General features: G+C 40.9%; 1 protein-coding gene across 4 annotated transcripts in view; it reads left to right on the top strand.

The window, feature by feature from the left end:
• Positions 1-13,223, top strand: part of tnca (tenascin Ca) — a 68,523-nt gene that overhangs the window by 35,260 nt on the left and 20,040 nt on the right. For 3 of the 4 annotated variants that reach the window (XM_051938665.1, XM_051938664.1, XM_022197245.2), the window contains 8 exons: positions 285-1,598; positions 1,945-2,208; positions 2,299-2,414; positions 4,645-4,798; positions 6,917-7,186; positions 8,037-8,222; positions 8,316-8,405; positions 8,603-8,866. In XM_051938665.1, the coding sequence (XP_051794625.1) occupies positions 285-1,598; positions 1,945-2,208; positions 2,299-2,414; positions 4,645-4,798; positions 6,917-7,186; positions 8,037-8,222; positions 8,316-8,405; positions 8,603-8,866 (2,658 nt within the window). Of the gene's footprint in view, positions 1-284; positions 1,599-1,944; positions 2,209-2,298; positions 2,415-4,644; positions 4,799-6,916; positions 7,187-8,036; positions 8,223-8,315; positions 8,406-8,602; positions 8,867-10,243; positions 10,643-11,544; positions 11,986-13,223 lie in introns of all 4 variants that reach the window. The other variant, XM_022197246.2, reaches the window with a different exon arrangement.

Raw genomic sequence — 13,223 nt, 5'->3', positions numbered from 1 at the left:
CAAGTGTGACTTTTGGTTTCATCTGAGAAGTTAAGCAAACCCAGGATATTTCATCAAAATCCTTCTGCATGTCTCATTTAAAAATTCACCCCAAATAAATTGTTTGCTCTAACTAGATTCTGTAAATTAAAAAAAAAAATCTGCTGTTTTCTGTGCAACCAGGAAGTCATTCGTGACTCAGCTGGAACCAACAGTCACGTGTCACAGGGGCCTGTTACAAAAGTTTACATCAACATGGAAAAACAGAAAAAACAGACAGTTAAAAACATTTCCTTTTTTTAAAGGTAAGGTGGGAACAAAGCCTTTCTGCAATGGTCATGGAAACTACAGTGCTGAAACCTGCGGCTGCATTTGTGATCCAGGCTGGAAGGGACCCAACTGCACGAAGCCCGAGTGTCCCAATAACTGCCAGCAGCGAGGACGCTGCGTGGACGGAAAATGTGAGTGCTTCAAGGGTTTCACTGGAGCAGACTGCACTCTCGAAGTCTGCCCTGTGGACTGCGGACCACAAGGCCGGTGTGTGGGCGGCAGTTGTATCTGTTCGGACGGTTTCTTCGGTGAAGACTGCTCTCAGAGCAAGTGCCTGAACAACTGCCTTGGCCGTGGTCGTTGTGATGATGGAGACTGTGTGTGCGATGAACCTTGGACTGGCTTTGACTGCTCTGAGCTCATCTGTCCCAAAGATTGCTACGACCGTGGACGTTGTGACAACGGCACCTGCTACTGTGATGAAGGATTCACCGGGGAGGACTGTGGAGATCGTACCTGCCCCAACAACTGTCGTGGTAATGGTTTCTGTGTTGATGGCCGGTGTGTCTGCACTGCTGGCTACAGTGGAGAGGACTGCTCCCAGCTTACCTGCCTCAATGATTGTAATGGCAGAGGCACATGTTTCAATGGGATGTGTATCTGCGACACTGGTTACCAAGGCGAAGACTGCAGCCAGTTGGCATGTCTGAACAACTGCAACAACAGAGGCCAGTGCATAAATGGACAGTGCGCCTGTGATGTTGGCTTCCAGGGAGATGACTGCTCCGAGCTGTCCTGTCCCAGCAGCTGCCTGCACAGGGGGCGCTGTGTTAACGGCCAGTGTGTTTGCGAGGAAGGCTTCGCCGGCGAAGACTGCAGCATCCGCACCTGCCCTTCAAACTGCTACGGCCGTGGCGAATGTATTGACGGACGCTGTGTGTGTCATGCAGGCTTCACTGGTGAGGACTGTGGTGAGCTGAGCTGCCCCAACAACTGCAGAAACCGTGGCCGGTGCATCGACGGACAGTGTGTTTGTGATGAAGGATTCAGTGGAGAAGACTGCAGTCAGAAAGCTTGTCCCAACGACTGCCTGGCTCGGGGTTACTGCCTCGATGGCAAGTGCGTCTGTCGGGAAGGCTACTCAGGAGACGACTGCTCTGTGCTCACCTGTCCAGATAACTGCAACAACAGGGGGCGCTGCATCAACGGGCGGTGCTCGTGTGAGAGCGGATATGAAGGGGAAAGCTGCGCAGAGCTGAGCTGCATTAACAACTGCCAGGACAAAGGCCGCTGCGTGAACGGTCAGTGTGTGTGTGATGAGGGATACATCGGAGAGGACTGCTCAGAAGGTAAGAAGTTCTCACTGCAGGTTTTCAAAAGAGGATTTGGCAATTTCTGAAAGTTTCCATGTGTTAACTAGAAGTACTATAAAAGCAAATCCAGAGTGATGTAATTTCCTTCCTTTCTCAAAATTCACTCACCACTCATCCTAAGAGAAACTATTTTAGAGAATAGAAAAGAGTTTTTTGGTTTGTCTGGTCTTGGTTTGTGCTTTTTTGGCAGTTCTTCACACCACAGCCAGATGTGGCTCTGGAGTTTGCATTAGCTCTGCGTGGTTGATACTCGGTGACTGAGGGCATGAGAAACCATCTAAGGCAACACCCTCAGCATTTTTTGTTGCTTGAATTTTTCCAGTGTCTCCTCCAAAGGACCTCATTGTCGGCGAGGTCACCCCCGAAACTGTGGATCTGTCCTGGAACAACGAGATGCTGGTCACAGAGTACCTCATTACCTATGTGCCCACCTTTCCTGGGGGTCTTCTGCAGGAGCTCACTGTGTCAGGAGACAAAACTGCAGCCACTGTGAAAGAGCTTGAACCTGGCATTGAGTATTTTATCAACGTCTACGCTGTGCTGAGCAATAAGAGGAGCATCCCTGTCAGTGCGAGGGTGGTCACAGGTACGTCACAATCGTCTCTGTGTTAGTTTACATGAGATATCTTTACAAAACTATAGTAACTCTTGATTATATTTGTGTCTAACCCTACAGATCTTCCACAGCCAGAGGGTTTACGATTCAAATCAGTGAGAGAGACGTCAGTAGAGGTAGTGTGGGACCAGCTGGACATCCCCTTTGACGGCTGGGAGATCTATTTCCGCAACACGGTCAGTCTGCCTGTCTCTTCTGAAGTCTTGCCCTGGATTTTATTAACCATCAGGGAAAAAGTGAGAAGTGATAAGCTGTGCCAGCTTATTGAAAGTCTCAGCAAAACATGGATTTATTTCAGCGCTAACCATTAAATTTGCTTTGACATATGGAAAACCTTAGCGAGGGCAAGTCTGGATGTCATAGAACTGAAGCTCAATTTGCTGCTTAGAATCCAAGGCAGAAACTCTTTGAAAAGTAATGACTGCACTAGCAGATCAGACATCAGTCAGAAGTCTTTTTTATAATTTGTAGCCCTAAATATGCTGTCCTTTCCTGACATTCAACTCTCCTATTGCTGCCTTTCTGTGTCATGCATACATAGATGTCTAATTAGTTCACTGCCTGCAGTGTTTTTCCATAGTGTAACCTGAGTGTCACGGAAGTCAGAACCACAGGTTTTGTTTTACTGTTTAACTAACTGATAGTGTGCATAAACAATGACACATTTGGACTGGAGAAACTTGAATATTTACACATTTTACACAACTACAATTGAACAAATTGTATTGATCTTCCAATTTTGAACACCTGCTGAGCCTCTACAGTCATCACACCCATTTCAAAAATCATATTAACTTAAAGGAATAGTTTGACTTTTTAAAAGGGCATTGATTTACGTGCTCAAACTCACTACCACTTTCAGTACTGTCAGTGAGGTGACACTACAGCCAGTAGATGATTAGTCTAGCATAGCCACATGTATTGGGTGGAGCTAAGCCCAGCATGCAGTGTTAGCACCCCTGAAAAATTGGTGTTAAAGAGAACTTGTTTTGGTGTTTGAAAAATGAAACATTTTCCATTGCTGATGGGCAAACATGCAAAAATGGCAATGCTTGACGGAAGATACTTAAAAAGTTTCTTTGTAGTTCTTTACAACTCTTCACCAAAAGAAACGAGCAGGGCTACTTTATTCTGCGCACTCCAAGTCTTTGGCAAAACATGCATTTTCAGCATGCAGGTTACGAGATTGGACATTTTTGTTGTTTTCAGTGATGAAGAGATTTTGAAAATGGTAATATAAATATATCAGAAGGGCAGAGGAATGGTAAGACTTGTATCCAAAGTCTGTATCTGGGGAGTCGGACTCAGAAACTGTTAGCTTTGCATGAAAACTAGAAAAACAAAGAAACACAAACTGGGCTCTGTTTAAGCTAATGTCACAGTAGGGCTGCATGTTATGGCCAGTATGGTAATGCTGATTATTTTGATGGATATTGACCTCATGATATTTTTTATCATGATTATTCAGAGATTTTAGGGACAAAACATTTTTATTTGGCTTTCGCATTTTAATAAACAGTGCTGTGTTGTGCTACATTTCTGCAAATTTATAAATCTTTGCATCAAAAGAAGATTTGAAATAATCGTCACCTGAACTCGAAGCAAAACATAAATTAAATTGGAGCTAAAATGCCTCACCTGCTGAACATCGGCTGATCATGACTGTGCAATTTACTGATTTTCCACCAACACCTTACATGCAAGCAATAGATGCTAGTTCATCAAATGTGCACACAGAAGCCTCTAGTCTCCACTAAGTTACTGCAACTCAGACAGATGTGGTGACCACAGATTACTGTGAAAAGACTAAAACTTGCACTCTAATGTCAGATTTACCCAAGTTAAATCCAAATAATTTATCAATATATGCTGTTTTCTCGCAGGGTCTTGAGCAGAGAATTTTAATTATTTGCATTGCAGTCATTTTTGTTTATTTAACTGTGTGAAGCCATAATCATGATGGGGATTAATACATGATGAATTGTGCATCCTGACCTCAGAGTGATGACAGACTGGACGTCACAATTTTGCAAATATCCTCCCATTAAGTTTTATCTGGATTCAAAAAATAATATATATCATGTTGTAAGCCTGTGGCAGGGCGGGTGGAAACCTTTAGCCAAAGTTAGGCTTAGCTGTTTTACCCTTGTTTCCAGTCTTTATGCTAGTCTAAATAAACTGTCACAGTGCTCTCAGTTTTATATTTGAAACAACAAAGCAAAGAAAAAAATGAAGCATATTTTACAAAAATGTTGAATTTTAGCAAGAAATATGAATACTAACCTGATGGATATAAACTTAAACATATAAATGTGCTAATTTTCTGTCTAAGCCTGATTTTGTCACTGATTTTGCTCTCCGGTGTGCAATATTTTGCATTAATTTAAGCATGCTCTTTCTTTGCAGAAAGAAGAAAATGGAAAAGTTTCGAGCACCCTCCCGTCCTCTCAAACCCAGTTCCTCCAGACGGGGCTTGGTCCAGGGCAAGAGTATGAAGTCTCCATCAACATCATCAAGAACAACACCAGAGGACCCCAAACATCCCAAACAGTCACCACTAGTAAGTTTCAAGCCCAAAGGCTACAGTTATGTGGTGAGATCATGCACGTTTAAAATCAGCCAGTGGATGTAAATATTTATGATAATGATAATGACGTTATGGTCAGAGATAATTTTGTCATTTTCATGCTGTGTCTGGCAGCTGTTAGAAGTTTGGTAAGATACAAATAACTTCACATAACGTGAGCTTGGAATAGAAAAATATATTAATGTCACAGAGTGGAATTCCATGATGAAAAGCAGAGTTACAACAGGAAATCCCTGCCGATTCCCCATAGTTCCATCTAATAGATTTTAGGTAAAGAGTAATAACTCAAGCAAATTGAATCTCAGCCTAGCATGACCATGTCAGAGTTGTTCTTTTCACTTTCACTAAATCTCGCTCTTAGATCTTGTACTGTGCTTGTTGAGAGTTTTATTGCACTCTTACTCCATACATTATGTTGTGAAATGCTTCCAGTTCCTTACGCAGTCGATATGGCATGCTAGGCCCAATGGCTTGTGTTGTGCATGGAAAAGTCATTTAGTTTGCAGGTCTGTGCTGATGGACTCCCTGAGTCTCATGCCATTTCATTTCTGATGTCATTTATTTGCATTGGCTGAAATTTGACACAGCTCCCACAAATAAATGATAGAAGAGAGGTTAAATCTTTCGTACCCTTTAACCCCCAGAAGTCCTTTCAGCACAGATCCGAAACATGAAGAAAAGATGTCTCCTCCACATGTAAACACAGGAGAATCGTCAGGCAGTAAACACCATGTCAGAATGAAAAGGAATCGCATTACATTTTGCAATGGCCTTTCCAAGTCATTTCTTTGTCTTACAAGAGAGCCAAGATGAGTCTTACAAGGGCTGTTTTATGGATAAACGATAAAAAACAACCTCATCTTCCACAGCATTGGATCTTTGTACAAATATTTCTTTTTTTGTTAAATATATTTCTGCAGAGATTGGTTTAATCTTTGATAAAAGCACTTCTCTACTTAAAACAAATTTGTGTATTTGCTTTTTGAGAATTGGATCAATACCACTCCTGGGTCATTATGCTGAATATGAAGCTACAGTTAGCAGACGGTTAGCATAGCATAAACACTTGAAGCATGGTGAAACAGTTAGCAAGGCAATGTTGAAGTCCCTTTGTATCTTGATTGTTGAATTCTCACAGATGAAACTGTCACTAATTTACTTTGATATAAATGTAAAGATGCTGATTTTAAGTATTTACAGTGTTCACCCACTCAGTTTAGCAACATTAGCTAAATAGCACTAAACTCAAAGACGGGCTAATGCTTAATAGAAAGTCTTTTTTGATGTCAATAGGGTAAAAATAATGTTAGAATTAGTTCTTTCATAAACTAGAAAGTATTGCTTATCACCAGAGGCCTCTTTTTTACTCCTGCTTGGGCTGCACAGTTATTCAAATATAAGTATCTATCACAATATTGGCTTCCCACAACAAACTGAAAATGATCAACTATGACACTGATGTGTAAAATGTATGCTCTGCTTACAGAAAACTCTGGAAGGCATAACAAATATAGCTCTTCCAAAGCTAAAAGTCAACCACCAGGGAGCGATCAAGATGCTTCAGCTTTACTTTTGGGGAATCGTTATGCTGCTGCACATACAGCCATGCAGTAGCAGTCTGAGCAAAGATTCCCTGGATATTTGGGGCTGCGGTCCAGAGTCGAACAGTGTTGTACAATAGAGTAGTGGAAAAACCTGCAGTTCCTCAGAAATCCACTTGAGGCTGGCTCTAAAAGCGAGGCAATTCCCATAGACCTCTATTTTAGAATGTCCAAATTTACAGCAAAAATAAACATCTTTACAGCCTGGTACAAAAAACTATTTTGGTCTCTATAGCTCATTTCTTTGTTCATGGCCCTTGTACGGTGGACGATTTTTATGTAACTCACCTGTTAAATATGTATTAAGCTTCAGGTTCTGCATGGCTACCACTACACAGAACTTTATAACTGCACATCAAAAATGGATGTTGGTTAGCTTCTAAAGATGGTCAATATATTCACTTTTTTTAAAAATAATTTTAGAGATGAGTCAGCCCTTCTGTTGTAGCATTTGTTTGACGTAATTTCCCTCCCCTTAATTCCATCCCAGAGATCGATGGACCCCGGCAGGTGGAGGTCAAGGATGTAACCGATTCCTCGGCTCTGATCAGCTGGTCTCAGCCGGTGGCTCCCATGGACAAAGTCACCATGTTTTACCGGCCCAGCTCCAACCCCTCAGATGAAACCTCTGTGGACATTTTCCCTCCAGACAAGCAGTACAGCGTTGATGGTCTGAGGTCCGACACTGAATACACAGTGTCACTCATCTCCAGGAGTGGAGAACTCTCCAGTGATCCAGCCACTGCCGCATTCACTACAGGTAAGTGTGAGATAGCAGTAACTACAAAATGTCACTTTTTGTTTTTATTTTTAGCTATTTTTGAAGTCTATAGATATTTATTTTGTGTTTTCTTTCCTTCACTGAAACAGTGAACTGATCCTCAGAGCAAACACTGACAGTTTATTCAAAACCTGTTATACATTTGTTATCGTCATTCAGCATCCACACTATTGCTTATTTTGACTGAAAACACCATCTTCTCCTCAATAAGTGACATCTGCAGTACCCAGCAATTTCAGTAAATTACTGAGAGCCTTTCAGAAATCAAACTATATAATTGTGAACCATTTAAAAAAATGTTTACCTCTTCCTTTGGAGCCAGAGGGCCTAGAGTGGAGAAGCAACAACAGGGTTTGTCAGACAGAAAACATGGAGTCTGATTGTTTACACACACAAGTAATGCATCCAGGTGGTCCAGTAGAACCAGATAAATCTTGAAAGTCACAAATCTGACACTTACTGCCATAGTTACAGTGGCGCTGCACTGCTATGTTGCAATACAGAAACCTTTAACAAATCCATGGATCCAGACTATAAGCTGTATCACTGCCAAACTCTAATCACTTGGTCCTTGTGTCATTTCTGACCTTCCCTGAAAATTTAATCTAATTTTGAGTAATGTTGCTAACAGACAGACAAACGGACAAATATTCACCAATCGTCACATAACTCTGCCACGTTCCTTGGTGGAGTAATAACACCAGACTCCAAATGTCCAATTATAGAAAATAATGTGTGAAATATTCACTGATTCCTTGTAAATCTGAAGTTGTTCAGCATCAGCTTACCTTTTTTCTATAATTAATGTTACAAACTGTGTTTTCCATAGCCCTGGATGCCCCTGCAGACCTGCAGGCTATCTCCCAGACAGACAGCAGCATCACTCTGGAGTGGACCAACAGTCAGGCAGCTGTTGGCAGCTATCGAGTTAAATACAGTCCCATCTCTGGAGCGACTCACGGTGAGGAAGTGTTCCCACGAGGTCCAAGACGCACCACACAAGCTACTATCACTGGTAAGGGTCACAGAGACCATTTATCAAGTCCGACCACACACACACACACACACCCTAATTTGTCAATTCACATGGTTCTTTTCCTTCTATCAGGGCTGAAGCCAGGAACTGAGTACGGGATCGGAGTGACTGCTGTGAAGAGTGAGAGAGAGAGTCTTCCTGCTACTACTAATGCAGCAACTGGTGAGAAACACTGCTGAGCAGCTGTCCAAACAGTTGTCCTTCACACCGCTTCTTAAATACACACACAGCCAGGTTGTGTTGTGATGAAATGGAATCTAATGGGCAGAAAAGTGATTTATAATTTTGTGTTGAGTGCAGCAGAACTTCAACTGTCGGAACATGTTTTTGTTTTCACTGATTCACATCTCTTCTGTCAGACCTCGACCCTCCCAGAGATTTTGAGGAAGTTGAGTCCACAGAAACATCTCTCAGCGTGAGGTGGCAGAAACCGCAGGCCAAAGTCGGTGGATACCGGCTGGTGTACATCTCCAAGGACGGACAGGTGGAGGAGGCAGAGATCCCGGCCTCAGCCACCAGCTATGTCCTGACTAATTTGACTCCTGGGATGAGCTACACCCTCAGTCTGACTGCAGAGAGAGGACACAGGAGGAGCAAGCCCATCTCCTTACCTGCATCTACTGGTGGGTGGGAAATATTTTACCACAACTAGATCAGGTAGAATTCAAGAGAACAAAGTCTATAGTATTGACAAAACAGCAACATTTTCAAGCAAAATATGCAGTTATGCCATCTGGAATTTGTTCAGAGCTTCAGAATTCTTTAATATATGTGAAAAGGACAGTTTCAAGGAGGAATAAATAATGATCTGTTCTTTCAAATTTGATTTACACCAACATTTTAGTTATAATCCTTAAGATTTTCATATCAAACCCTAATTTTTGTCACTATTTATTTTTCTGTAGTAGTCACTTAATGTATTCACTTTGAGTAATTATCTACACTAGTGTTCAAAAGTGCGGGGTCACTTAGAAATGTTCTTATTTTTAAAAGAAAAGCATTTTTTTCAATGAAAATAACATTAAGTTAATTAGTAATACAATCTATACATTGTTAATGTGGTAAATGACTATTCTAGCTGGAAACGGCTGATTTTTAATGGAATATCTCCATAGAGGTACAGAGGAACATTTCCAGCAACCATCACTAATATGTTCTAATATTACATTGTGCTAGCTAATTGTGTGTGAAAAATTCTTAATGTACTTCACATTAGATGGAAAAACCTTTTTGAATTACTTTTGTCAATCTTTAGATTTAAGTCATATGATTGATGTTGAGGGTTTTTTTTTTGTTTGTTTGTTTTTTTGGAGAGGGGGGGTTGTCTTTACTTCCAGACAGCATGAAACATCTTCAATATCACTGACAATAATTTCTGTGATGTCCCTGTAGCTCAACAGGTTGAGCAGGGGTTCCATAAACAGGGACTACAGTCCCAGCAGTAATGAGTTCAAATCCAGCTCATGGTCCTTTGCTGCAGGTCCTTCCCACTCTCATGTCTCTCTCACTGCTGTCTGTTAATGAAGCTGGAAAAAGGCCAAAAAAAGAAAACAGTTTGTGATGACTTCTCTCCATCCTTAGGTAATGGATAACCAAAGTTTTGTTTGCTTCACTTCTTCATGGTTTTTCAGCAGTTGACAAACAACTTCTTGTGTTTCTGGCTTCTTCTACTCTGTTTGTTACTGCTAATGTAGCCTATAGCGCCACCTTCTGATGACACGACACAGCCTATTCGATTCCTAGCCAGTTTATTCACTACAAAACAAGTCTAATTATCATTTTTAAACATTCCAAATACTCCAAATTTGCTTGACAATTATGTCTAAGTGAATCTTTTGTTTCCAGGACAAGCCAGTAAATCTTAAGAATTATAACTTTATATGTTGGTGTTTTGAAGAGACAGAAGATAAACCTGCAGGCGTACAACCTCTACAAATATGACATTGCATCTGTTACTGAGTGACATTTTCTTGATTTTTGCCTCTTTGTTTGTCTTGTAGCCTCTTTCACTTTTTATTTAGCTGACTCAGATGACCAGGAGTTCACAGCTCCTACAGGCTTGGAGGACAATGTCATTAGCTTTGTGCAGTTAGACCCCTCTGAGTCCCAGTTTTCTGGGACGGAGCCTGAGGATGAGCTTGGAGCGCTGACTGTCTCAGGTGTCACGCCTGACGGATTTGACCTCTTGTGGAAATTAAAGCCTCAAAATATCTATGACAATTTGGCAGTAGAATATAAAGACATTCAGCGATTGTGGGATGTGAGAGAGATGCAGCTTCCTGGAGATGCCCGAGGCTCTAAAATCCATGGCCTGAAGGCATCGACAGAATATCAAATAAAACTTTACGGAATAACGAGTAGCGAGCGATCTGCACTACTTGAAGCTGTTGCAGTCACAGGTATACGCTTCTCTATTGGAATGAATGGTAGTTAGAGGCACTACATGTATGGCTTAGTGTTGTTTGACAGCTTTCCGCCTCAGTGGAAATCTCTGTTCTGTAGAGGTTAGATGGTTGCGTAGAGCAGTGATGTGATTTGCATGCTGGTATGAGAATTCCCAGCCGAGAATATTTTCACAGGCATCTGCACAACCTTTAGCATGAACCCAACAGATGATTCTGATTTCACAATGTCATCCCACTTATCATCTGCCAAGGCTTCAGGACTGTGACAGGGTGTTGTTTCCCAAAATTCAAATACAAGAAGAAATCCTTAGCGTGAACAGTAAGCCATTAAAACCTTCAGGTACACTGGGTTTTACTGAACTGTCCGCCCCATTTTCTTCCTGCATTTGAGCTTTAAAATACAGCCGTTCTGCTCTCTGAAAGCCTTGCCCCACTAATACCATCCACATCATTCACCATCTTCAATCCCATTCACAGAATTAAAGGATTCACTAGCAGTCAGAGAAAATTACACCAAATGTCACTCGCATGTCATGACAGTGACTCAACAGTCTTTTATAACAGTAGGATCAAATGGCTGTGCATGGCTTCGTCATCCATTTGAAGACAACTGTGTACTTCCACTGCTGTGGACTACACAGAGACTTCAACGGGTTAATGTCACTGACTTGAGTGACATTAATACCTCAGCTGTTGCTTGAAGATTCAACTGTTCTGGAAGAACAGGGATAAGAAACGATGAAATCTTCAGATCGATCGAGGACCAAACTTTGTGCAGAATAATTTAATGTAATTGTGTTCTCATCGTAACTCAATTTTTTCTTCACAGGCTCTTTTACAGTGATCAAGAGAGCCAGTAAGAAATTCATTCATTAACCTGCTTTTATCCACTGTAGCACCAAAGCCTACCTCTCCAGATGTGCTTATGCTGAGTATCAAAGACGCCCCGACACCCCCACAGTCTGTTCTGGATAATGATAACTCAGTTTCCCTCTATCCTCTAAACACTGAAGCACCTTCCACTTCTGATACCGGTGTGAGGAGCTCCGGGGCCGAGCCTGAGAGCTCAGGCATGGACGTACTGAGTGGCCTCACAGTCAATGTTACCGCCACTACTGTAATCCTGGCCTGGTCTGCGCCTGAGGAGGCGTTCAATAGCTTCCTGGTGGAGCTTAGTGCTGCATCAGCAGCGATGCAGCCTCATGTGACCACACTGCCAGGAAGTGTGAGGAGGGCTGAAATACAGGGTCTGTCTCCCTCCACACACTATGATATTACATTACAAGGGCTGGTGGAAGGGAAGCCATCTTTGCCTCTGAAAGTTTTTGCCACTACAGGTACATGGAGCAAATATTTCTTACTGTAGGCATTCATCTCATCCCATCATCATCACGTCCATTTATTTTCTGTCATCTTAATCATTCAGGATGTGTACAGAGTAACTTTCTTCAGATGGTTTATGTTTCATTGAAAAAATGATCCTCCTTCATCTCCTATTCTTTTTTTGCTAAATTTCTGACTCCTTACAACAGAGTATTGGGGCCAAAAACATCAGGGATTTTGTTCATGATATTATGAGGAAGTGCTCATAATATGTCAAGAATGTCATTTTACAAAATGAGTTGTGGTATTTCATCATTTACAAGAAAGTTTTAATATTTCAAGATTCATCTGAACCTATATGTTTATAGTCACAATATTTTAAAATGTGTACTATTCATGGTCTAAAGTCTGAATATTTTGAGAAAAAAGACATAACGATAAAAAGACATAATGTTAAAGAGGTTGTCATATTTCAGGATTAAATGCAAACGCATATATGTTCAGAATATTTTGTTGTATTCCTTCTGAAAATATGATGACTTTAATGTTAATTCCCATTTTTTTGTTTTTGACTTTTACTTAATTCAAATTAGATGAAAGAGCCCATAATATCTTGAGGATAATAAAGCCAGAGAAAACAAGTTGTAAAATGTCAATGCCATGTTTTGGGGAAAAAAAGGCATCATATATATTAAACCATTTGTTTGTTTTACTGATGTCTTTTTTATTGTTCTGTTTTTAGTGTTTAATATTTTTATTATGATTTTAACATGAGAAAAAAGCATATAACATAAAATAAAAATAAAAACCCACCCACTAAAAACACGCGTTTACAGTCACTTAGTTATGAAAACACTTAGAAACAAAAAAATGACTGAAATAAATAAACAATAAAAATAAAGTGCACACACAATTAGTTAGAAAAAAAAAGATAATAAAAAAAAGGGGGGTCAGTTTAGCCAGCGTAATTTATAAATCAAAGTCATTCTTGCACCTGAGTCGATGCTTGATCAAAATGAAGCAAAAAAGGCTTCCAGATCTTATAGAATTTCCTTTCAGAGCCCTTAAGAACACATCTAGTTTTCTCAAGCTTAAGGTGAAATAAAACATCCTTGATCCAGTGTGACACTGTGGGTGAGGCAGCATCCCTCCACTTCAAAAGTATCAAGCGTCTTGCCAAGAGGGTTGAAAAGGCAACAATCTGTTGACCACCAGGGGGCAAAATCAAACCCTCCACTTTAACCCCAAAAAG

Source organism: Acanthochromis polyacanthus, chromosome 18, assembly GCF_021347895.1.
Source record: "Acanthochromis polyacanthus isolate Apoly-LR-REF ecotype Palm Island chromosome 18, KAUST_Apoly_ChrSc, whole genome shotgun sequence".
In the NCBI taxonomy this organism is placed as follows: domain Eukaryota; kingdom Metazoa; phylum Chordata; class Actinopteri; family Pomacentridae; genus Acanthochromis; species Acanthochromis polyacanthus.
Note: the sequence above shows the minus strand (reverse complement) of the source record. Positions and strands in the feature narration are given on the sequence as shown.